Raw genomic sequence first — 27425 nt, 5'->3', positions numbered from 1 at the left:
ATAAAAAAGAGTATATATACTCTTTTTTGGAGAAATAAGGAACTCAATTCAAATCTAGCAACAGCTAGCCTCAGGAGCAGACATACAGGAAGCCCAGGTCACTCCTCTTAGATGGTTGTACCTTTTCCCACCTCCAACATCTTACCCATTCTCATCCTCTTTGATGTCTATCTAATTCACAGCTGCTGCTGACTCCAAACTCACTGCACCAAGACTTCTCATGACTCAGACTCTACTTACATTCCTCCTTCAGTTCCCTTTTTTTGGCAGGTCTGGGGACAAAACCCAGGGGCATTTGACCTTCAAGCTATACCCCTGCCCTATTTTTTTATTCTTTATTTTGAAACAGGGTCTCACTGAGTTGTAAAGAGCCTAAGTAGCTAAGGCTGTCCAAGAACCACAATCCTCCGGTCTCACTAAGTTGCGGAGGGCCTCACAAGTAGTTGAAGCTGGCTGCAAACCTGCGATCCTCCTGTCTCAGCCTCCCAAGTACTGGGATTACAACTGTGCGCCACCATGCTTGGCTCTGTAATTCTTGATTTAAAGTGGTTTCAAGAAAATAGCTAAAATTTTACAAGGGCTAGGAATACCCAGCTGAAAATAAGTTTGATTTCAGCCTCTACAGATTGCTTTAATAAAATTTAGCCATGGTGGTGCAGACCTGTATTCCCAGTACTTGGGAAGCTGAGACAGATAGATCTCAGGCTGGAGGACAACAAGTGATAACTTAGCAATATCCTGTTTCAAAATAAAAACTTAATGGTGGGTAGCTTAGACACAGAACACCCCTGTGTTCAATCCCCAGACACACTGTTATGGTTTAAAATGAAAATGTCCCTTAAACCTCAGGCTCTAGAGCCAGGCGTGCTCTAAGGTGGCTCCCTGGAGGTGTGGCCTTGGAGATTAGAGGTGTCCTTCAGGGTTAAGATTTTATATGCCCTGCTGCCCCTTTCTTCTTGCTTCCCACCATCATGACCTAAGGGCCTACAGCCTCAGTTCCTGCTAGGCAGCAGGGGTAAATGGATTATATATATGGACTGAAATATCCAGGCACATAAGGCAATAAACCTTCTTTCCTCTAAATATTAGGTACATAGACCACAAAGGTAAGGGTCCTGATTGAAACATACATACAAGACAGACAATGAAATCCATTTCTCAAAAAATTATGATTAGAAATTTTAATGAGGGTCAAGTGCTGTGTGCATGTATGTCGCCATCAACATGATTTACATTATGATGTGAGACTATAATGCACCAATAAAAGCATATTAAAGAATAAAAATAAAAAAGATTATCATAACTTTTAACATGTTTTTAAAATTTAGGTAGAAACATTCATTTGTTCTTAGCCTGACAGGGTATTAGATATTTTCCTTAAGTGTTCTTTTTAATAAAATATTTATATTTACCTAGTAAGAATATTTTTAAGGTCCTTATATAAGTAATACATTTTGATCAAAAGTGTATACTTTTGAAAATATTTGGAAAAAAGGTGTGTAGTTTTTAACTTTAAGAATTTTCAGCCGGGTGTGGTGGCGCACACTTGTAATCCCCGCGCTTGGGAGGCGGAGACAGGAGTATTGCGCAGGTTCGAAGCCAGCCCTGCTGGCTTAAGAGACCCTGTTTCCAAATAAAAATATAAAATAGGCCTGGGAGTGTAGCCCAGAGATAGAAGGGCTTCCAGGAACCCCAGTACCACCCCCCCCAAAAAAAAAAGAATTTTCAGAACACACACAAAAATGTATGGAAAATTTTTAAACATAGTTTTCTGTTTTGTTTTTTAGTATGTTATGTTTAGTTTTATCCTAGTATTCAGTATTTGTAAACTAAAATTTTAACTATTGATTTTAATGGGAATATTGAAGTTATGTCTTTATGATTAAGAGACTGTTCTAGACTCCCAGTTAAAAACCATCTTTGAAAACCCATAGTTGTTCAAATGCCAAATAATAATAAGACAGTGCCTAGGCATAAATTTCAACAAAGGAAGACCCTTTATACATTTTTTAAAACTTGGTTTCTTGTTTGCTTTTAGTCATGAGTAGAGAATAGAATAGACAAAAAGCATAATTTTACTTTTTTTTTTTTTTTTTTTTGGTGGTACTGGGGTTCCTAGAAACCCTTCTACCTCCGGGCTACACTCCCAGACCTATTTTATACTTTTTTTTAAATTTTGGAAACAGGGTCTCTTAAGCCAGCGAGTCTGGCTTCAAACCCGTGCGATCCTCCTGTCTCTGCCTCCCAAGTGCGGGGATTACAAGCGTGTGCCACCACGCCCTGCTACTTTTGTGATTTATGTATGCTTTAATATCTTTTTTCTGTTCTCTTTTTCTTACCATTTGACTCTTCTCAAAGCTATTAGCAGCCCAGTTATGATTTGCTGTTACTTAAGGAAGCATCTATGAAGTACTGCAACTATGACCAAAATTAAAGTCAACATGTTGTAAAGTTTCAAGGCCTGCCTTATGGACCTGATGAATATTAATAAAGACAAGTTTGGGCCATAAATATATATTTTTTAATTTTACCAATGTCATTCTTCTCAGAGCTAGGGGGAAAAAAACAGTCCTAAAACTCATATGGAAGAACAAAAGATACAGCACAGTCAAAGTAATCCTGAGCAATAAGAACCATACTGGACACTGAGCATGGTGGCAAATGCCTGTAATCCCAGTACTTGGGAGGCTGAGACAGGAGGATCACAAGTTTAAGGACAGACTCAGCCATTTAGTGAGTCTTTCAGCGATCTAGCAAGATCCTGTTTGGAAATAAAAATAAAACAGGGTTCAGAGTATGGCTCAGTGGTTGAATGCCCCTGGGTTCAATCCCCAGTACCACACACACAAAAAAACTCCAAGTCCAGTTGGAGTAGCAACCATACAAAAAATATTAAATGCTACTGAGGATGTGGAAGCCACAGAGAAAATGGAAACAAAAAGTACTGCATTAAATGAGGAGAGAGACAAGAAGAATAGTGGAAGGGGCTTGGGGGGAGAGGTTCTGCACCAATAATGCAGAATCTTAAAAACAACATGAAGAATTGTTCTCCTTCTCAGCAATAAGTGCCATTTATTATCAAATATTCATGGCTTTTCTTATGGCATATTTCAGGTCATATTACACTAGAAAAGGGAGAAAACGAGGCTTGAGGAAAGGAATAGTTCAAATAACATTATAGTCATCTATGAAGGTATCACTACCAATCCCACTAACATATATGGAGAGGGAGGAAGGGGAAATGGGATACAGAGGGGAAAACACCAAGTGTTGTGTGTATAATTTTATCACTTTGAATCTCATTATCATGTATAATTAGAATACACTACTAAAAGTATGAAACTAAAGTGCTTAACAAAATTTTAAAAGTGGATTTTTAATTTTAAAATTGGATTTTGCCAAGAGCCATGGCACATGCCTGTAATCTCAGCCATTTGGGAGACTGGGGCAAGAGGACTGCCCTCAGCAACTTAGCAAGACCTGGTCCCAAAATAAAAAGAGCTGAGGATGCAGGTCAGTGGATGCAGGTAGAGTGTCTCTGGGTTCAAGCCACAGAACTAAGAAATTGAATATACTTTTTCCTGAATGCTCAGAATTTAATATTAACTTGGAAAAAAAATCCAACAAATGTCTTCCTAAAGCTTTGATTTCATTTCCAAACTTTAATGTTCTAAGAAAAACCAACTTTGAAAAGGTAAGGGGATTCTTCATCACAACAGAAATCATTAAGTAAAGGTATATATGAATGGCTGACTTGAACACTGAACAATTTTACCACATATATGGGCATTATCTGTTTTCACCAATAATGCAGAATCTTAAAAACAACATGAAGAATTGTTCTCCTCAGCAACAAGTGTATTTATTATCAAATATCTATGGCTTTTCTTATGAAATATTTCAGGTCATATTACACTAGGAAATAATAAGTAATGTTTGTATAGGTATAAGAGTAAGGGCAAGCAAAAACACAAATCTTTTCATTCCTAAAAGATGACTTCATAACACAAAATAAGTAATTCTCCTCAAAGAAGGAAGAAGTAATTCAAAACAAGTATGTTTCAGAGATAAATTTAAAAAAGATAATTAGCAAGGAAGCCTTGATATAAGATGTCACACTGCATTCTACTCAGTAGACCATTATAAACTGCAAAAATCACAAAATCAAAAATTAGAATATCTGTAATTAGAGTAAAACCAGAGCAGGAGGCTAATCATTTTAACACATCTGGAAATAACATTTGTGAGACAACTTACTGACCAGATGTTATTTTAGCATAAAGCAACTCAAAAGAAGTATCTTTCTTATAATAGTAAGTTTCCAAATCACACCAACATTAGAAGTCTCTAGTGCCATTTTTAAAGAATGACCAAACAAAAATGGTTTTCTGCAGTCTTTAGTTCTACATAGCCAACGTACTACTTTTAAATAAATAAGCTATGTAGTGACTGGCAAGCCGTACGTAATCAGTAACCATCAGATGAACACAGATTTGGCCCAAAATAAGCAAATAATGTAGAAATCTACTTAGAGAAGAAAAACGTTACATTCCACAGACTTCTGTTTTTCTAATTTTGAATTCTGACTAAGATATATGTCAACCAAGATGGCAACTTTCAGTACAACAGACCTAAAGTCAGAGAGGAGGAAATATTCCTGGGTAGACAAGGCTCTATACCTGTTCCTGGCAAGGACAGTTTGGAAACAGTGCTCACAATAGAACCTGAATTGCCTGGCATGAAAAGCATTTTAATGGCATCTGTAAGTGCAATTATATATAATGAGGTAGGGGTTTAAAGTGAAAATAGATAAATAACATTATAGCTGGTTTGAGGGGAAGAAAAAACACATATAGGAACCCAATTTGTCTAATCTTAAAGTATTAGAGTCACAATAAATTTTACTTACTACTTTAAATCCTCCAAAATATCTAATTATTAAAATTTTTATTAAAACTTTTGAAGATCTATGGATATAAAGTATTAGGGTAGAAATTTATGTTGATAAGCTTTCAGCTTTACATATTTGCCTAATATGGGCATTCCAGATAAACACATAATCTCCCCAAACTACTAACTTGCTATATTTAAACAATCACAGTATTTTAAATCCAGCCTCAGCTACGTAGTGAGGCTCTCAGCAACTTAGTGAGACCCTGTTTCCAAATAAAATATAAAATAGGTCTAGGAATATAGCCCAGGGATAGAAAGCCCCAGGGTCCCATCCCTAGTACCACCAAAAAAATTAAAATAAAAAATAAAAAAATAGATTCAGCTTTACACAACTACAGTCATCTTGAGTCATAACCATCATGGCTGTCCCAAAAAAACCTTGGCCAGTTTTTCTTGCATAGTTTCCAACAAACTTAGATAAATCTATTAGAGTGGTATGTGGGGCTTGAACACCAGACCTTGGCTCTAGAAATGTACTTGGCACATTAATATTGACTTCAGATGAACCAGGTACATTCCATCTGGGATGAAGTCACTTCACTCTCCTCCTCCTCCTCCTCCTCCTCCTCCTCCTCCTCCTCCTCCTCCTCCTCCTTCTTCTCTCTCTCTCCCTCCCTCCCTCCCTCCCTCTCTCTCTCTCTCACACACACACACACACACACACACACACACACACACACACACTCATACATACGTACATACATACATACATGCATACATACCTCTTTCTAACCCAAATTGTGGGGACCCAAGTGGTTGCTACTGCCCAGGGCCACACTTATGTCAGTAAGTGCCCCAATAAATTGCACTATGTAAAATCCCCTATCAACACAGCTCTCTTTCTTGGATCTCAGGGCCCCTGAAAGGCAGGGGGAAGGGGTCCTCATTCACTAGGTCATTTTGGAACTGCTGTGGTAAAATGGAGCCTGGAAGTGGAGACTGGTGCTTTAGCTATTTGCCTCAGAGAGCAGGCAATGGGGTAGTCACAGAAAATTGTCTGCCAAAGAGACAGATCCCTGGGCCTCTACCAATCCAGATCTCCAGTTTTGCTTTTTGTTTTGTTTTGTTTTGTTTTGTTCTTGTAGTACTGGGGGGGAGGGATTCTTCCTCAGAGCTACAGCCACAGTCCTTTTTACTTTTATTTTGAAATAGGATCTCACTGAGAGTCTCACTACTTGCAGAGGCTGTCCTCTTGACCTGTACTCCTCCTGTCTCAGCCTCTCAAATACTGAGATTACAAGCATATGCCACCACACCCAGCTGATCTCTAGATTACTAAGAGCTCAGATTTTCAAGTCAGATCTGAGTTCAAATCACAGCTATATGTATATGTATTTTTCAACAAATAACAACATAGTGGGGTTTTTTTGTTGTTTGTTTGTTTGCAGTACTAGGGATTGAACCCAGGGGTATTCTACCTCTGAGCTATACTTCAATTCTATTTTATTCTTTACTATGAAACAGTGTCTAAGTTGCAGAGGGCCTCATAAGTTGCTGAGGCTGCCAAAGAACCTGAGATTCTCCTGTCTCAGCCTCCCAAGTACTGGGATTACAAGCGTGTGCCACCACACCCAGCTTTCAGTGGGGTAATAAAGTATGACTCTTAGCACAATAGCTGACATATGGGAAGCAGTACAATATTACAGATAATCCTTACTAACAATAAATAGCTGGACGTGGTGGCACACACTTGTTTGCAATCCTAGCATTCGGGAGGATCGTGGTTCGCGGACAGCCTCAGCTACTAAGCGAAGCCCTTTGCAACCCTGTTTCAAAAATAGAAAGAATAAAGCTGGGTGAGTTGTGATCCCCGCGCTTGGGAGGCTGAGACAGGAGGATCACACAGGTTCAAAGCCAGCCTCAGCTAATTAGTGAGGCTCTCAGCAACTTAGTGAGACCCTGTTTCCAAATAAAATATAAAAAAGGTCTGGGAGTATAGCCCAGAGGTAGAAAGCCTCTGGGTTCCACCCCTAGTACCACCAAAAAATAAAATAAAATAAAATAATAAAATAAAATAGAAAGAACTAAAAAAAAAAAAATAGGGCTGGGGGTGTTGCTCAGAGGTAGAATGCCCCTGGGTTCCATCCCTGTACCACAAATAATAATAATGATGATGATGATGTCTAAAGAACAAAAGGTAAGAAAAAAAGATATGTTTGCAATACATATAAACATATGCAGATGGGGGGCGGGTTGGGAAAGGGTTATATGAATGATGTCATCTATGCCTCTACCATCTCGTACTCCATTAAGATATATGACTGCAATGCACCAATAAAAATAAATAAACACATCCAGAATTAAGTCTGGAATGCTACTAGTAGAATTAAAGGCAATATATAATGAAAACAGAACTTTTATAATCGGAAAAAATATATATGCCGTTCTCATTTTGAAGATGAGAAATGTAGCCACAGAACAAAGCAGCACCAAGCCTCTCAGAGTCCTCCAAGGCTGGGAGGCTCTGGTTATGGGAAAGAGATTCCAGGAGAGCATTTGCAAAACTGGGAAAGGATCAGCATCTAAACTGAGGGCTTCCTACACCACAATAACAATGTATCTTCAAAAGAACTTTGAGAGTGAACATTAGCTGCCTACTATTCATGTATTCCATATCAAACTATCACCAAATCAAACTGAAATTTTATCTGATATATTATCATAATCAAAATCCTCATATATATACATAAAATGTATGCAATTCACATTTATATACCTGTGTGTATATATGTATATACACACAAACACACACATCCAGTTCAAATTTTTAAATATCATTATTGCATCCTTCTCTCGACACCCTATAACCACTCATGTTTTTGGGAAAGAAAAAACATAAAATGCATCCTTAAGCAGTAGCATTCTTATTATCCTAAACTGTACCAATTTTCTTTTGCCTAAAACAACGTTTTTAAGTGTAAAGAAATAAAAGCTATAATGGCTACTATACCTGGATTACCACACCATTCTGAACATTCAATGGTGACTCTGGGCTAAACGCATCTACTCATCTAAGCTGGTTGACTACTCAATAGTTAAAACTATCCAACAGAAATACAAAGCAGCCAGGCGTGGTGGCATATGCTTGTAATCCCAGCATTTGGGAGGCTGAGACAGGAGGATCGCTGTTCGCGGACAGCCTCAGCTACTTAGTGAGGCCCTCTCCAACTTAGTGAGACCCTGTTTCAAAATAAAGAATAAAAAATAGGGCAGGGGGTATAGCTTAGAGGTCAAATGCCCCTGGGTTCCATCTCCAGGCCCACAAAAAAAAAAAAAGAAAAGAAAAAAAAAGAAAAGAAAGAAAAGAAATACAAAGCAAGCCAAAATAAGCCACATATATAATTTTAAATGTTCTATTATCCATAATTAATAAAAACAGGTGAAAATTAAGTTTAATAATAGATGCTTAATCCAATATATCTAAAATATTATCAATGATCTACTATTGAGATATTTTATATCCTTTTTTGTGTACTAAGTCTTTGAAATCTAGTGTGCAGTTTATTTTTTTATATTTTATTTATTTATTTATTTATTTATTTATTTATTTATTTATTTATTTTGGTGGTACTGGGGTTCCTGGAAGCCCTTCTATCTCCGGGCTACACTCCCAGACCTATTTTTACATTTTTATTTGGAAACAGGGTCTCCTAAGCCAGCGCGCACGGCTAGCTTCGAACCTGCGCGATCCTCCTGTCTCTGCCTCCCAAGCGCGGGGATTACAAGCGTGCGCCACCACGCCCGGCTAGTGTGCAGTTTATATTTCAACCTAGACCTGTCAAATTTTAAGTGCTCAACAACCACAAATGACTAAAGGCTAATATACAAAAAAAACCACAGAGCTAGTGCTGCTCAAACCCAGAGTGTGTGTGCTTGTTCCCACAAAACGCCAGTTAGTCATATGACCACAAAGTGCTGGGCAGGACTGCTGAGGACTGCTGAGGCTTCTTTACGTGTCAGACATTATGTTAATACTTACTATCAGATTGGGGGAAGTGGTATTTGTTTGAGGAGGAGTCAGAAAGGGTGTTAATACTAAAAACAAAGAAGCCTAATTCCAATAAGTTCTACTACTGGAAAAATACATGCTCTAAAAAGGGGAAAGCAGAACATGTTCAGGGTCAGCATATCCCTTAGCAAAATGAAGATAGAGCACAAGACAAAGAATTCAGCTGTATAAAGTCTGAGGCCCTTCAGGATTTCGCTGGCACTGAACTAACTTCAGATTACCATGATCAACACACAGCCAGGCACGCTAGTCAGCTACATAGCCAAAGAATAAAAATTTCAGCCACTAACTGAGAACAGTGAACCCTAGTTCAAAAATACTTTATATTTCTATAAAGAACACTAACTTTTTTGAAATTTAATTAGATTTCATTTTAATTTCAATCCATTCACTTTCAAATCTTTTAAGATTATGGCACTCACCCAAAGCTGTTTGTCTTTCTCTAGAACCCTCACACCCAGAGTAACGTTAGGCTGACAGAGCAGAAGCAAATTAAATTTAACCACTATAACCACATTTCAATTTTAAGGAAACCTGATAGTCATTTGTAGAACTACAAGGACCCACTGAAGGGCTGCAAAAACTCTGTCATGCAGCTGTGGCATTTCCATAATGTTAACTTCGGGTCAAATGCATTACTTTTACATCAATATCTCCTAGTGCCTGCACAGCAAGTTAGCTATAGAGCCAAGACTTCCTGACTACCCTCCAACTCTTCAAACCACAATGCAAATAGGAACATTAAGGCTGCTGGCCTCCTGGCCCTTGGAGCCTTTAGAAGGGAATTTGGCCTTCACTTGATGAATTAAATTTGACTTCACTCTGATCTAAGATATCACTTTTACAAATTGCTTACTTATTTCAGGGTACTTGGTTTGATGTTTTCTAAAAACGTCATTTGCACACTGAAAGATCTTCAGGAAGTATAGGTAAACCACTCAAGGCCTCACTGCCCTTCCCAGAATGCAAGGCCCATAAGGCCAAGATCTTCGGTACCCCTACCAATGCATCCTTACCACCATGAACAACTAAAAGTGTTCATTTTATTCATTCTCCGAAGTCAGCAAGAGTTCATTAAGCAAGCTTTTACTGAGTGCCTCTTCTAGCATTATACTACACCATAAGAGAATACTTTTAAAATAGTTGTCTTCCAAAAGCTAAAACTCAGTTGCAGAAATTACATGGATAATGGAAATTAATTAAGCAGCAATCCAAGAAAGTATACAACTAGGTACAAAACTTCAAGCACCAAAGAAATAATAATGTAGGATGGTGGAGTCTGATATGGTCTTTGGCAAAGAGAAGGACGGGAAAAGTGGGACTTGAAGGAAGAGCAGATTAGGTTTAAAGAGGAAGGAATTGAATTTCAAGACCTCAAAGAACAATGTCCTACTGAAGACTTGGCCTATCCAAACAGAAGAGGGAGACAGAAACTGGGAAGAGTCTGAAGTAAGGCAACAGAACTGTTGTTCCACCTCAGTTTTACATTGAAACCACCTGGTGAGCTTTTAAAATACTGCTATCTAAGCCAAGTGTGGTGGCTCACACTTGTAATCCCAGTACTTAGGAGGGTGAGACAGAAGGATCACAGGTTTGAAGATAGCCTCATCAAGTAGTGAGACCCTTATCAACCTAGTGAAACACTGTCTCCAAATAAATATAAAATAGGGCTGGGAGTGGAGCCTGGAGGTAGAATGCCCTTGGGTTCAATTCCAGTAGCACAAAAATAAATTAATTTAATTAAGTAAAATACTGATATCTGGATTTGACCAAGAGACTCTGAATTAATTTGGTCTAGGGTACAACCCAAGTTTCTCAGTGACTCTAATATGCATCACTGCCTTACAGGACAAACTAGTAGAAGGTGCTACGAAGCAACTCAGGAAGAAAAAGGAAGATTATGACAAGAATGTATCTATTAAAATGATGACATTGACAAGAGAATCCAGAGAACAGAAAAAGTGAAAATAAATGAGTCTTTCTAACTATCACTTGGTCTACAGTGACGAAAGCAATGAACAAGTTTTAATTAATGCAGGTCATTTCAACCTATTATATCTACTTGTCTAGTATTTTTTTCAACAGATATAATAAAAACTTCAAGCAAACCATTTTTTTTTAAATCAAGGAAGAATTCAACCAAAAGGAGGTAAGATAAATCTTTTAGGAAGCCTCTTGGATATCCCAGCTAAAAATAAACTCATCCGCCTTGCAATTTCCAGGGCATTTTAGCTGTGCCTATCATGACTCCCCATCAAAAGCCCTGCCAGAGACCAATCCCCAAACGGAAGGATCAAAGCCTTTCTCCACTTACCTGGGATCTAGAACACTGCTTGGCATGTGACACATACTCGATATGAACTGAGTGACAGGCAGAGATGGCCAGTTAAATTCTGATCGGCACAACATTTCTGAATGACTCATAAGCAAGGAAAGGTCTATCCCAGATGCTTCTGCTTCTTCAGATCCCGTCATCACTCTGTACTTCCTTTAAATGTACTCTATTGCCACCCCTTTATCCTTACTACATTGCTTCTTGACAAGACTGAGCTTGTTCACTTTACTTCCAAAAAGGAAAATAAAGATTCTTACTCTTAGGAGAAACCACCTACTAAAATATACTTCTGAATCTCAAGAAAATTTCTTTCCCAATCACAGGCCAGGCGAGGTGGCGCATGCTTGTAATCCCAGTACGTGGGAGGCTGAGACAGTAGGATCACAAATTCGTGGCCACCATCAGCTACTTAGTGAGGCCCTCTGTAATTTAGTGTCTAAAAATAAGGAATAAGCCGGGTGTGGTGGCATGCACTTGTAATCCCCACGCTTGAGAGGCTGAGACAGGAGGATCACACAGGTTTGAAGCCAGCCTCAGCTACTTAGTGAGGCTCTCAGCAACTTAGTAAGATCCTGTTTCCAAATAAAGTATAACATAGGTCTGGGAGTAGAGCACGGAGGTAGAAAGCTTCTGGGTTCCATCCCCAGTACCACCAAAAAATAATAATAAAATGATAATAATGATAATAATAATAATAAGGAATAAAAGCCAGGTATGGTGGTGCACACTTGTAATCCCAGTACTTGGGAAGCTGAGACAGGAGGATCATGCAGGTTTGAGGCCAGTCTCAGCTACTTAGGCTCTAAGCAACTTAGTGAGACCCTGTTTCCAAATAAAATAGAAAATAGGGGTGGAGCTCAGAGTTAGAATGCCCCTGGGGTTCAATCCCCAGTACCGAAAAAAAAAAAAAGGGGGGGTCCCAATCATAATACTTACATTTTAGCTTAACATCAAGCACTGTTCTAATTTTCACTTAGGAGTGCTATATTATGGTCTCCATGTTTTCAGTATAAATGAGTGTTTTATACCTTTTCTTACATCCACAGGATGAACAGAAAGCACTACAGATATCTGCATGACACTCCAGGGACAAACTAGAAAGTTACTCATGACCAGGGGTTACTGGTCAAGAGAATCTAAGCAGCCCCAGGACTCAAGGGATATCTTGCAGACTGGTTAGAAAGCTCTATAGATTTATCACATCCTCTTCCCATCAAAGGCTATTTTCAAAGTGGCCTCCTAGCCAGGTGTGGTGGCACAGGCTTATAATCCCAGGATTTGAGAGACTGAGTGAAACATGGTTTGTGGCTGACCTCAGCAACTTAGTGAGGCTCTCAACAATTTAGTGAGATCCTGTTTCAAAATAAAATAAAATAGGACTGGTGGTATTGCTCAGAGGTAGAATGCCTTGAGTTCCAATCCCAGTACCAACCAAAACAAACTTGGTTTCCTATTCACAACTGCTCTAGACACTTCTGCATGACTTCCAGCATAATACATAAGAGCATGACTGATCCCGATCCACATACATGCTGTGTGAGTCCTTGCTCAAATTAATAACTCCAACATACTGAAACATCCTTCAATCTATCCATTTTTATATTTTCTAATTTTCAGACATGAATATGGATTTTTTTGGGGGGCAGGTCTGGGGATGGAACCCCGGGTGCATTTGACCTCCGAGCTACACCCCCTGCCCTATTTTTTATTCTTTATTTTGAAACAGGGTCTGACTAGGTTGCAGAGGGCCTCACTAAGTAGCTGAGGCTGTCTGCGAACCGGGATACTCCGGTCTCAGCCTCCCGAATGCTGGGATTACAAGCGTGCGCCACCATACCCGGCTCAATATGGATTTTTTAATGTGTCCTACATTTCTATTCTGATTTATCAACCATTTTCCCCCATGTGATCTAATTAAACCTCTAATCTCATTTTTCTTAGGTAGATTGCCTATGATCAAAACATGGTAATAGTTTAAAACAACATGGTTCACTAATTTTACAATATAGTAGAAAAAAGATAAACACAAAAAGGCATTCATTTTCACCCTAAAAAATTCCATCATGACTCATCATTACCCATTCATATATATAGGCATTAATGTACAAACAAGAAGTGAACAAATAAGAAAAAAATCAAGATCTTTTCCTTTATAATAGGCAATAGGAACTAGTGATAACTACACATTTGTGTCATCACTCTTTCCTTTAAAAATGATTTTATATAGTCAGATGTGGTGGCAACACTAATAATCCCAGCAACCCAGGAAGCAGAAATATAGCAAGTTCAAGGCCAGCCTGGGCAACTTAGCAAGACCCAGTCTCAAAACTAAAAAATAAAAGGGGGGTGGGGAGTAGCTCAGTGGTGGAGTATCCCTGGATTCAATCCTCAATACACACAAAAAAGATTTTATATAATTCTTAATTTATTCCTAACAACAGTAAAATATTGTGTACATAGTCTAAACTACCTGTCAGATACAGATACTTGGGAGGCTGAGGCAGAAAGAGTAAGAATTCACAGCCAGCCCAGAACTGGCTGTTTTAGTGAGACTCTGTCTCAATAAAAAAATTTCAAGAGGGAGAAGGGTGCTGAGAACACCCTTCAGTGGTGCATAGCACCCCTGGCTCAATTCCCAGTATCAGAAACAAAAATACAAAATTAGAATTAAAAAAGAAAACAGAAACAGTGACCTTTAGTAATAAATAACTAGAATGAAAAAGTATAAAAGAAGAAAAAAATATGACAACAGAGATAAAGATCAACGACAGTATTTTCTATGCCCTCTCCTTCCAAAAAAAGTCACATGTCAAATTTCACAGCACTGTATTTTGGGTTTTTTGTTTTGTTTTGCTTTGTTTGCAACAGAGCCTCATTAAGTTGCTGAGGCTGGCCTCAAACCTAGGATCCTTCAGTCTCAGGATCCCAAATACTAACTAGAATTTTAGGTGTATACCACCACACAGGCTTCACAGAATGAACTTTATTTCTTTGTTTGTTTTGTGATACTGGGGACTGAACCCAGGAGCATTCTAACTTTGAGCTATTATCCCCAGCCTTTTTTTGTTTTGAAACAGTCTTGCTAAGTCGCTAAGAGTCTCACTAAATTGCTGAGGTTAGTCTTAAATCTGCAATCCTCCTATCTCAGCCTTCCAAGTACTGGGATTATAAGCATGCACCACCATACCGAGCTCAGCAGTGATTTTTTAACTATAAACCTTTAAAATTTAAAAACATTGCCCAGCCAGCCATAGTGATACATGCTTTTAATTACAGTATTTGAGAGGCTGAGACAGGATGATCTCAGGTTCAAGAACAGTCCCAGCAAGTAGTGAGACTATGTTTCAAAAATAAAAATAAATGCCGGGGAGTAGTGGCACACGCTTGTAATCCCCGCACTTGGGAGGCGGAGACAGGAGGATCTCGCAGGTTCGAAGCCAGCCACGCTGGTTTAAGAGACCCTGTTTCCAAATAAAAAAATATAAAATAGGTCTGGGAGTGTAGCCCAGAGGTAGAAGGAATTCCAGGAACCCCAGTACCACCCAAAAAATAAAATAAAATAAAAATAAATAAATAAATAAATAAAAATAGAGCTGGGACTAGGCGTAATGGCACATGCTTGTAACCCCAGCATTTGGGAGGCTGAGACAGAAGGACTGCAGGACAGCCTCAGCTACTTAGTGAGGCCTTTTGCAACCCAGTGAGACACTGTTTCAAAATAAAGAATAAAAAATAGGGCTGGGCATGAAGCTCATAGGTAGAATGCCCCTGGGTTCCATCCCCAGTTTAAAAAAAAAAAAAAATAGAGCTCAGAGTGTAGCTCAGAGGTAGAATGCCTTTGGGTTCAATCCCCAGTACCAAATAAATAAATAAATAAAACCATTACACAGTTTGCCACATGCAGTTCTATTTGACAATTATTCACTTTTACGATTCTATACAGTTCATGAAAAAAAACTCATATTAAACATATTAAAGAAATGAGTTTTCATCATTATGTTTTGCCCAAACCTTTCTTTTCTTTTCTTTTTTTGTGATACTAGGGATTGAACCTAGAGGCATTCTATCTTCCAGCTACACTTCCTATTTTTTTATTTTGAAACAAGGTCTCGCTAGGTTGATGAGAGTATTACTACTTGGTGAGGCTGTCCTCAAACCTGCAATCCTCCTGTCTCAGTCTCCCATGAGATTATAAGTGTGTGACACCATGCCAACCTTGCCCAAACTTAAATGGCTACTTGTTATGAGAATGGAATTTCAGTGGTATAGAAGGTCTTTATCTTTAGGCCATGCTGATGTGTGGCGGTAAAGCAACACAATGTATACAGCTTACTTCTATTTGTATTTATGCATGTGCATGCAAACATACTCACATATTAACTGTTAAGTCAGGATAAAAAGTATATAGATGCTTGGTGAATGATTTCTGTAAGTTTAAAATTTTTCCAAATAAAGTGTTGGGGAGAAAGTGCCACTTAGAAAGTCATAATTTATCCATTATTTGAAAAATCTGATCCACCCCAAAATGCCAAGGAGACAAGGAATACTTGATATGAATAGTTAATACATCTCAAATCCAACATGTTTTAGAAAGTGTCTCCGGCATAAGAAAAGCTGTAACACTCACATTGCCCATGTACTCTGAGAGCAAGTCCTGCAGAGCCTGGCGGACAGCGTTGCACTCCGCCACAATTCGCTCTCGCCGGTCATCGCGTGTGCACGACGAGTCAGCCATCAGCGCGGCCCCGCTAATGATGCTTTCCAGGCGCTCCTCCAGGGAAGGCCTAAAGCGCTCCTCACTGAAGCTCAGAGGGTCCACAATGATTTGTTTCTGTGGAGAAAGTGTTACTGAATGTTAATGCTCATCTCTGGCAAAAAAAAAGGGGGGGGATAGTTTAGGAATATCAAGATTTTAATTCCAACACCTAAAGGAAAGCTCCTCTTCCTGGCAGATGAAGGGCCATCCCGTGTGAGTTGACTACAATGGATCACTTTGCAAAGAAATTATTATCCAGCCTGGGTAAAGTATAGCACTACAAATGCAAACAGAAATGCATCACGTTCACATTACTTATTCTAAATCCCTCAAGGTCAATCTGTACAGCATTAGTCATTCTAATGATCCAGGCATGGTAGCACCTGCCTATAATCCCAATACTTGGAAGGCTGAGACAGAAGGGCAGCAGGTTAGAGGACAATCTAGCAAAACCTTCAGCAACAGAGCAAGACCCTGTTTCAAAACAAAAATAAAAAGGGCCAAGGTGTAGCTCAGAGATAGAATGTCCCTGAGTTCAATCTCTAATACCAAAACAAAAAAAATAATAAAAAGAGAATTAAATAACACTTACCTTTTTCTTTCTAACACACAGAATATAAAAACTACTACATAAGAGTAGCAAAATTGTTTTAACACACACACAAAAAAAGATGTGTGTGTGTGTGTGTGTGTGTGTGTGTGTGTGTGTGTGTGTGTTATAATGGGGATTGAACCCAGGGGCATTCTACCTATTTTTATTCTTTACTTGGAAATAGGGTCTCACTAAGTTGCAGAGGGCCTAAGTAGCTGAGTCTGGCTGCGAACCTGCGATCCTCCTGTCTCAGCCTCCCAAGTACTGAGATTACAAGTGCACACCACCACATCCAGCTCTACCACAGAAAAAAAAAAAACTAGAAAAATAAAAATATAAGTCAGGCATGGTGGCCTATACCTATAATCCTAGCTACTTGGATGGTTGAAACAAGAATATTTAACGAGACCTTGTCTTAAAAAATGAAAAAGGCTGGGAACAGAGCTCAGTGGTAGCCTTTCCCCAGTGTTCAGTCCCAGCATGGCAAAACCACGACGACGACAATGATAACAAAAACAGAACACTGACTTTTGTCCCCAAAGTTCAGAAAAAAATTCGTTTATATTGAATTTCCACCTCTTTTCTTCATCTTATACATCTAATCAAGATTTATAAGCAGTTTAGTCTAAAATTTATACTATTGTCTAAATTAGAAACTTTCCTTCCTCAAAGACTTCTAGAGCATGCTGTAAGAGATAGCAATTCCTCCCTGCTAAGCTGCGCTGAGGTATAACTGCCCCAGGAAGAAAAAAACCCTTCCTGTCTCCCTTTCCTCCTCTGACTGCACCTAAATGCAGCTTTGCCATGATGAGTGAGGTCTGATCTGAAGTTCGCTAGAGGTTCAAGTTTAACCATCGAGGCCCAATTTGATACAATTCATCCTGGTAAATGTCTGCACAAATATTTTGGCTTTGATTCTTTATCAGAACTATATTCTTATGAAGGTCAATTTAAATGACAAGTTGTCTTCTACCAAAAGCTTGATCTTTTCCAATGAGTAAATATTTCTTCCTTTCAGTTCAAAAATAGAAATGCTTCAGTTATGAATATAATACATTAATTTTATTATTAATCTGCATATTAGTTAAGCATATATATAAGCATATATATATATATATATATATATTTTTTTTTTTTTTGCAGTACTGGGTTGGAACCCAGGGGTATTCTACCTCTGAGCTAAACCCCCCAGCCTTATTTTTATTCTTTATTTTGAAAGAGGGTCTTACTGAGTTGCAGTGGGCCTCACTAAGTAGCTGAGGCTGTCCTTGAACCATGATTCTCCCGTCTCAGCCTCCCAAATGCTGGGATTATAAGTGTGCACCACCACGCCCAGCTTTTAGTTAACCATTTTTCTGGTTATTATAGAAGTTCTATGATCAAAACTGAATACAAACTGGGTGTGGGAGAACACATCCTTAATCCTAGGATGTGCACCCTTAATCCGTAATCCTACTTAATTGGAGGCTGAGACAGAAGGACTGCAGGTTCAAGGCCAGCCTTGGCAACTTAGTGAGACCCTGTTCCGAAATAAAGTAAGATAGGACTGGGGGTGTAGCTCAGAGGTAAAATATCCCTGGGGGGGAAGCAAATTCAGAATTGATTTTAATAAATTACTTAATTCTAGTACCAATAAACAAATAAGCAATACAAAATGCTTTCTGGCCAAAAGAAATGAGAAATGAATGATCATAGTTTTTTGTTGTTGTTTTTATTTTGGTTTTGATACTGGAGATTGAACCCAGAGGCATTCTACCTCTGAGTCACACACCCAGCCCTATTTTTTTTTTCCTATTTTTTATTTTGGCAGAGAGAGAGAGAGAGAGAGAGAGAGAGAGAGAGAGAGAAGAGAAGAGAGAGAGAGAGAAAGAGGAGAGAGAGAGAGAGAGAGAGAGAGAGAGAGAGAGAGAGAGAAGAGAGGAAAGGATCTCACTGAGTTACTGCACTGGCCTCAAACCTGTGATCCTCCTACTGCAGCCTCCCAAGTACTGAGTGGCACATAACACTGTACCTGGTTTCAAAGAATTTTAATAGAATCACACAGCTACAATGGGCCTGTGGTAATTTAGTATACCCCCTCATTCTGTGACCCTAAAAAGTTAAGTGGTTTCTGATATTATAGATATTACCCAACTTAGGGCAAAATGTGACCCTTAATATCTTGCAAGAGACAAATACCTAATATTGTTGAAGTTCAGGGGGAAAAAACTTAGTAAGTTCTAAAATGTATTCTAAGAGTTTGTTATAATGAAGTTTGTCATTTCATGTTTAAAGCTTCAGGGCAATAATTCAGTTCTGCTACCACGGTCATGAGATTTAACAATGCCTTCATGCTTTATTAAAAGTCTATCCTAAGCCGGGTATGGTGGCACACACTTCTAATACTAGCTCTTGGGAGGCTGAGACAGGAGGATCGCAGTTTCAAAGCTAGCCTCAGCAACTTAGTGAAACTCTCAGAAACTAAGTGAGACCCTGTTTCAAATAAAATATTTAAAAAATAGGTTTGGAGGTGTAGCCTAGAGGTAGAAGGCCCCTAGGTTCCATCCTCAAAAGTCCATCCTAGCAGAGTGTAGTAACGTGTCTGTAATCCCAGTACTTGGAGGCTAAGGCAGGATGAAAGCAAGTTTAAGGACAGCCTCAGCAACTGAGATCCTGTCTCAAAATAAAAAATAAAATGGCGATAGGTATAGCTCAATGGTAGAGCACTACTAAGTGCTACCCACACACACATACACACACAAAAAGTCCATCCCAAGCCGGATGTGGTGACTCACTTTTCATTCCAATACTTGGGAGGCTGAGACAGGAAGATGGCAGGTAAGGCCAGCCTCAACTACTTAGTGAGGCCTTCAGCAACTACTGAGTCCCTGTTGCAAATTAAAGAATAAGCCAAAAGTGGTGGTGCACGCTTGTAACCCCAGCGCTTGGGAGGCTGAGACAGGAGAATCGCACAAGTTCCAAGCCATCCTCAGCTACTTAGTGAGGCTCTCAGCAACTTAGTGAGACCCTGTTTCCAAATAAAGTATAGAATAGGCCAGGGAGTATAGCCCAGAAGTAGAAAAGCCTCTGGGTTCCCCCCCACGCACACACACAAATAAAATAAAATAAAATAAAATAAAGAATAAAAAAATTGGGCTGGAGGTATAGCTTGGATATAAATTGCCCCTGGGCTAACAGTCTGGGGGAAAAAAAAAAACAGAAAAGAAAAGAAAAACAAAATCCATCCTAAGTCAACCCTGTGTATCAGCAAGGATCAGTTACACAAACTGTAATAAAGGGGTGAGACCAAAAAAAGAGAAAACAGTTAAAAACAAAATATACTCCATTGTATTAATTCTATACTTTAAAGCATTTTTATTATAAAAGAATGCTATCTATATGCTAGCTACAATTTTTCTGATTTTAAAAGAATAAAAAAAAATTTTTGAGCCAGGCGTGGTGGCGCACACTTGTAATCCCAGCATTTGGAAGGAGGAGATCGGAGGACTGAGTTCTCGGACAGCCTCAGTTACTTAGTGAGGCCATTCACAACTCAGTGACACCCTGTTTCAAAAATAAAAGACTAAGTCGGGCATGGCGGCGCATGCTTGTAATCCCTGCACTTGGGAGGTGGAGACAGGAAGATCTTGCAGGTTCAAAGCTGGCCTCGCTGGCTTAAGAGACCCTGTTTCCAAATAAAATATAAAATAGGTCTGGGAGTGTAACCCGGAGCCCAGAGGTAGAAGGGTTCCATCCCCAGTACCACAATAAATAAATAAATAAATAAATAAATAAATAAATAAATAATAGGGCTGGGGATATAGTTTGGAGGTAAAATGCCCCTGGGTTCTATGCTCAGTACTGCAAAAACAAAATTTCCCCCCCAACAGTAGGTTTAAAATGAACAAATATTCAAATTTTTTAAAAAAATTTTGCCAGGCATGGTGGCGCACGCTAGTAATCCCAGCATTTGTGAGGCCGAGACCAGAGGATCACAGTTTGTGGACAGCTTCAGCTACCTAGGGAAGTCCTTCGCAACTCAGTGAGATCCAGTTTCAAAATAAAAGAATAAAAAAAAAAAAAAAAAAATAGGGCTGGGGGTGTAGCTCAGAGGTACAATGCCCCCTGGATTTCATCCCAGTACCACCAAAAAAAAAAATCTTAAACTGCTGCCATCTACTGGAAGGCGCGAGGCACTGTGGGGTGGGAATTAAACCCACCAAAAATTTAAATTAGAGTGAGTACACAGGACAGTATATATCACAATATGCACAGGACAGGTCTATAACATCATCTACCAAAGGCATTATGCTAAGACAATTATTTCAAGTCAGCTTCCACTGATTAAATTTTGTGTTCTTGATTCAAATTAAGTCACTGAGAAGAGAAAGAAGTATATCTAGGAAGACAAGTAAGATTAATATGACAGCAGTCAATATATCTGAACTTCCCACTAGACCATGAGCTCTTGGTGGACACAGCCTGTGCATAATCTGCTTCTATATCTCGAACAGCTTCATGAATTTGCGAGAGAATCAAAATCTACGTTGAAGCCGGGCGTGGTGACGCATACTTGTAATCCTAGCATGTGGGAGGCTGAGACAGGAGGATTGCGCAGTTTGGAATCCAGCCTCAGCTACTTAATGAGGTCCTTTGCAACTCAGTGAGATCCTGTTTCAAAATAAAGAATAAAAAATAGGGCTGGGGTGTCACTTGGAGGCAGAATGTGCCTGGGTTCCATCCCCAGTACCACACACACAAAAAATCTATGTTGAAATGAAGTAGATTCATATCCTCAATAAAGAATGACCTCACAGGAAACATGAAAAATTCAGAAGTTTAACTCAAACTAAGAAAAAGAAAAAAGCTGAGTATGGTGGCACGTGCCTGTAACCCCAGGACTTGGAAGGAGGAAATAGGAGGATCATGGCTTGAGGAACAGACACAGAAGGTAGCAAGATCTCAGCAAGGTCTGAGCAAAACCTACTCCCAAAAAAAGTCTGGTAGTGTAGCTCAGAGGTAGAATGCCCTGGGCTCAGCCTCAATACCAAAAAAAAAAGCAAGGGAAGCAGGGAAGGAGGGAATAAATGCTTTAGTCCAAGTTAGGGTCAAGTAGACTGAGGATTCATAACAATTTCCTTCTATTTAGATAATAAGCCTAAGTGGAAACTGAGTTTATCAGAAGCCTTGATCATATTTACTTACAAACCTATTACCTTTTGTGGACTGGTAACGGCCTTAAGTTTCCTCCCAAGTGTAACTTACATCAAAGTTATTGAGAGCATATGCCAGTTCTCCTCCTCCTCCACCCTGGTGTTGGGAGGCGTCATCTGACGCGGTAGCCTGGGCTGCGTTGGAAATGCCTGTGACTGCCTGCTGCAGCTGCTTGTATATCAGGTCCCGGTTGGCCTTATAGGCTGCAACGTCAGGGTGCTGTAGGCAGGCCTGGGACGCGGTGTAGAGGATTGGAACATTTTTCTGCAGAATTCCTCTAGCTGCAGCCATCTGATCACGATGTCCCACATCTTTCAGTTCCTACAAAAGTAAAACAAGAAATTGAAGTATTCTTTATATGAGTTCTATTCATATAAAAATTTGCCAATATTGGCTAAAACATTAACAGTTCCATTTATCAGACATTTTCATTAACTGATTTGAAAGTTAATCACAAAGAAAGCAGTATCAACAGGTTAAGACTTTTTTTTTTTTTTTTTTTTTTTGGTGGTACTGGGATTCCTGGAAGCCCTCCTACCTCCGGGCTACACTCCCAGACATATTTTATACTTTTTTATTTGGAAACAGGGTCTCTTAAGCCAATGAAGCTGGCTCCGAACTTGTGCGATCCTCCTGTCTCCGCCTCCCAAGCACAGGGATTACAAGTGTGCAACCACCACGCCCGGCTCGATCACATTTTTAAATGTCTTGCCCTCATCACAATCTCAAGGACTCTAAGTCTTCTAGAGAGGCATTTGGTTTAAGCATGTATACTACTATCCTCTGTTTTCAGCTTTGGCATGTATAACCCAGAGCTTCACAGCCTCTTAACAAAGGTTACCAAAGATCATGGTTACCTAAAGTTAATAAGTACCAGAATTACTATTCAACCTATGACTTCCCTAAGCCACTGCATGGTCTGGTATGATAAAGTTCTACATTTCCAAATCCTACACTGGCTATATATTCAAAAACAGGACCTTGTGGATTTAGAGATTTGGTAGTCATTTCAAGACAAGTATGACAAGGGCCTGTATCTACCCATCATATTTAAATAGTTGGTGCACATGTTTTGTACGGCACTGTCTAAATGCCTTGCCCTTATCAGCTGACATATTCCTATTTGCCAAGTATAGGGACATATTTTAATCTGTCATAAAAATGACAACTAAGGCCGGGCGTGGTGGCGCACGCTTGTAATCCCCACGCTTGGGAGGCGGAGACAGGAGGATTGTGCAGGTTTGAAGCCAGCTGAGCTGGTTTAAGAGACCCTGTTTCCAAATAAAAACTATAAAATAGGTATGGGAGTGTAGCCTGGAGGCAGAAGGGCTTCCAGGAACCCCAGTACCACCAAAAAAAAGAAAAAAAGAAATGACAACTAAACCCCATCACTTATCTCTGCTACAAAAGTGTTTTGCGTTCCTCTTTAGTACTGTTTTCCTTAGCACAAAGGAACTAGACTTCTGCTAAGTGGGCACTGCAGGTGGTATCGGTTATATCTCACAGAAAGAACAAACCAGCCATAATGTCTGTTCAAGATGCACAGTGTTGGCACATGCTTGTAATCCCTGCATTTGGGAGGCTGAGACAGGAGGATCGAGGTTCGGGGACAGCCTCAGCTATTACTTAGTGAGGCCCTTTGCAACTCAGTGAGACCTTGTTTCAAAATAAAGAATAAAAAATAGGGCTGGGCGTGTAGCTTAGAGGTAGAATGCCCCTGGGTTCTATCCCCAGTACCGAAAATAATGATGATGATGATGATGATGATGATGATGATGATGATGATGATGATGATGATAAGAAGAAGAAGAAGAAGAAGAAGAAGAAGAAGAAGAAGAAGAAGAAGAAGAAGAAGCAGCAGCAGCAGCAGCAGCAGCAGCAGCAGCAGCAGCAGCACAATGCTGGTAAGTAACCCACAATACTGGTAAAAGTGAATGACTAAGCAATAGTATAGTTGGGTTTTATGTTTTGAATTTTGGGGATACTGGAGGTAGAACCCAGGGGCATTCTACTTCTAGGCTACATAAACCCCCAGCCCTATTTAATTTTTTGTTTTGAAGCAAGATCTCACTAAGTTGTGGAGGACCTTACTAAGTTGCTGAGGCTGGCCTCAAACTTGTGATCCTATCATAGCCTCTCAAGTACTGAGATTACAGATGGTGCTACCACACCCAGCTATAGATCACTTATAAAATTAGAATCCTAAATCTACTTTGACCTTCACAATTCTTCAATGCTACCAATCTGGTTATAGTACAAGCCAACTCAGAAAAAGCCAAACAGAAAACATACAGAGGAAAGAACTCATGTAATAATTTGAGCTATCTAGCCCATGCAGTGACCAAGAAATAGAAGTTCCACAATTTCTAACACTGTCTCTACCCAAAAGCTGGAAATTCAAGTGAAAGCTTTCTCTTATTTCTCTCTTAACAATATAAAATTATACCCACAGATACATTTGACCAGATGTCTTAATTTAGATCAAATGACTATACTTAAAAATATAGTCCTTGGTCAAACCCAACCAGTCCAGATTGTTTTTTTTTTTTTCCCTTTACAAATTAAACATTGGCAATACTATTACCACTAATCGTGCACGTCAGAGTTTATAGACTAACTAAGAAATAAGAGGCAATTAAGTTCTTACAAATAGCTCAGGTTCTCTGTACTAAGGTTGCCTGTAAAGATGAGGCTCAATAAGGAAGCAAATTATCACATAACACGTCTGGGGAAAAAAGAAAAAGTCAAAGGTTAAAAACAGACCAAGGGACTAAGCAGACATCAGAGAAAGAATTCTGCCAGAAACACACAGCATGGGAAAACATGGCCATTTACTGTAGGAGAGGAGTGGACAGCACCTCAATGGAGCTCAACATGGAAGTACCCAGAATAAAGTAAGTTTCCAAAGGGCTGGGCCCTTAGTATGCAATTCGTAGAAATTTAATTCCCAAGAAAAGCACTAGTTTATAGTAATACACAAGAAGGCCCAGGTCCTATTAAAAAAAAAAAAAAAAAAAAAAAAAAGGCCATTTTGTTAAGAGGGAGTGTACAAGAGCTCACCAGCCCACTCAAAGGATTTTCTTGTAGAAGGCTGAGGCTAAAGGTTAAAGAATTAGGCAAACTATAAATGACTATGACAGACTACAAACCCAAGAAAGTGAGAGCACTGTATAATTCAAAATCCCAACGGAAAAAAGGTAAAATAAAAGTGGGTAGTTCAAAGGTGTAGGGACTGTGTTACAAAAGTATGGACAAAGTACCGGGAAACTACAAGGCTGTTAGGACAGGTCAGCCTGAGGGACAAGAGGCGGCATCAGGGACCAGACCCAGGGAGCGAAGGATGTGGAGGGCGATGTGCACAGGAGCTGTGCCCTTCAGCGGCCCAGGGCAAGCAGGAGAGAGGGCTGTGAATGGCACCCCAGCTTCTCTCTCCCTTCTCTTCTGACCTCCTGTGAACACTCCCGCTGACCAAACTAACGAGAAGCCACAGAGCAAAGAAGCCCATGAATATATCCAGGTAGGTTTGAAGCTTGGTGTATAACAGAGTGAACAAGGGTGGAAAACAAGACGTGTGGGGACAAAAAGATTATCCAGCATAATACTGCGTGCAGCAATAGCTCCAAGATTTTTACATCACCTTATTTTGAAAATGTTTGACAAAAACTGTGACTTTTTCCCTAACACACTGGGGGTCATGTACAAGGAACTCTTAATGTATTCATGGCACCCAGAATTAAAAATCAGGCAGCATTATTTTCCATTAAGTTCCTATAGCTGTACACAAAATTCTGGACTTTTATGTTTTACCTGAAGAACACTATTTATTTTTTCTACCATATTTTAAAGTTGCACAATAGCAAGTGGCAGTCTAAATGTCCTTATTTCACCTAAATAATAGTAAAATCTTCACAAACCAAGATCAGACTAGTTTTTTAGGGCAGCAGAACTATTCACCAAACTTTATTTTTCAAATATGATTTTTAACATTTAGTTTACTTCTTCAAATGAGAACTTATATCAAGAACCTTAAACAAATTATAAATATAATTTGACCCACTTGCCATATTTATAGAAGTATCAATCTACTAAACATGTTCTCCCAGGATTAAGCCCCAGCAAAGAGAAAAAAATATTACTTGTAATTGATGTGACAGAGACTAAGTCAATATAAGAGCAAATGACAAAAGCACACTGAGCCTAATCTAACTAAATTATCAGGAACTAAGCCAAATCCAGCAATATTTTCATATGCTAGAAATAGTAAACCAGGATTTCATATGTACGGAGTTAGTATGGTCACATCTTATGACTTGAAATACGAGCAACAGACTACCATTCGCCAGCTGCCCACTGAGGAGAGACTTCTTAGTGTTCAAGCAGCATGAGGTTTAGATTTGCTTTCTAACAAAGACAAATCATCTCTCAAAGACTGTTTTAAAATCGGAATCTAAGGTATATACTAGGCTGGGTGTAACTCAGTGGTCGTGCCCAGTAACACACACACACACACACACACACACACACACACTCACACACACACACACTCACACACTCTCTCACACACACTCTCACATACACACACTCTCACATACACACACACTCACACACACACTCACACACTCTCTCACACACACTCACACGCACACACTCACACACTCACACTCTCTCACACACACACACTCTCACATACACACACTCACACACTCACACACTCTCACACACTCACACTCACACACTCCCTCACACACACGCACATACACTCACACACACTCACACCCTCACACACTCACTCACTCACTCACACACTCACACACACACACTCACACACACACGCGTGCGCATATACTTCATTAGGACTTCAAACGTCCAGAAGAGCTAGATGACAATGTGTGCTTCCTCCCTGCAAAATACACACCTAAAACATAGCACTGAACAGGAAATACAGAGGAAGGATTTCAAAGCACCTCAACAGCAAACAACCAAAGGGTTACTTGGAGCTTGGAAAAATAAGAACAAAGAGGAATAAGAGCCATTTTAAAAATGACAAACCATGGGTGGTGTTATCTGATGTAGAAATAACTAATATGTTTTAATTTGCTTAGGATTTGCAGATCTGAATTAAACTCCACCAATAACTCAGGTTAATCCTTAAATACATATAGCACAAGCCAATCACCTCTTTAGATACTATCTTCAGAGGAAACTGCTGAACTACTTAAAATAAAATTTTTTGAATTAAAATGGGAAGATAACACGAATACAACTCAATTATAGCTGTGAAAAGATACCTCTTAGTTTAAGTATTTAATGGAACTATATTAGCAGAGGAAAGTAATAGTACATTCAGAAAACTTAAGCAAAATGTTTTTATTCCCTACTAGATAATGAAGCAAACAATTTTAAACTGTCCCCAAATGATTGTACCTGTTGTCTTTTAGCTGCCATGATGTTCAGCTTATCCACCTCAGGTTTCAGGGCTTTATACTGTATCCCTAAGTCCTGTTCATTGCCAGCATTCCTTAGTTTCAAGATTCCATCTTCCACCTACACAACCCAAACCAAAAAACAAAAGTTCTGAACCACAAAA

The 27425-nt window shown here is 39.3% G+C and overlaps 1 protein-coding gene across 3 annotated transcripts in view; it reads right to left on the bottom strand.

Annotated features, from left to right (window-relative positions):
- Positions 1–27425, bottom strand: part of CTNNA1 (catenin alpha 1) — a gene marked incomplete at both ends in the record, with an annotated part of 137832 nt that overhangs the window by 89180 nt on the left and 21227 nt on the right. For all 3 annotated transcript variants that reach the window (XM_080713162.1, XM_080713163.1, XM_080713164.1), the window contains 3 exons: positions 15925–16128; positions 21890–22159; positions 27263–27382. In XM_080713162.1, coding sequence (XP_080569288.1) covers positions 15925–16128; positions 21890–22159; positions 27263–27382 — 594 coding nt within the window. The remainder of the gene's footprint in view (positions 1–15924; positions 16129–21889; positions 22160–27262; positions 27383–27425) is intronic.

The sequence above is a fragment of the Muscardinus avellanarius genome (assembly GCF_963383645.1).
Source record: "Muscardinus avellanarius genome assembly, chromosome: 1".
Classification (NCBI taxonomy): domain Eukaryota; kingdom Metazoa; phylum Chordata; class Mammalia; order Rodentia; family Gliridae; genus Muscardinus; species Muscardinus avellanarius.
This window is presented reverse-complemented; position numbering and strand designations above follow the sequence as displayed.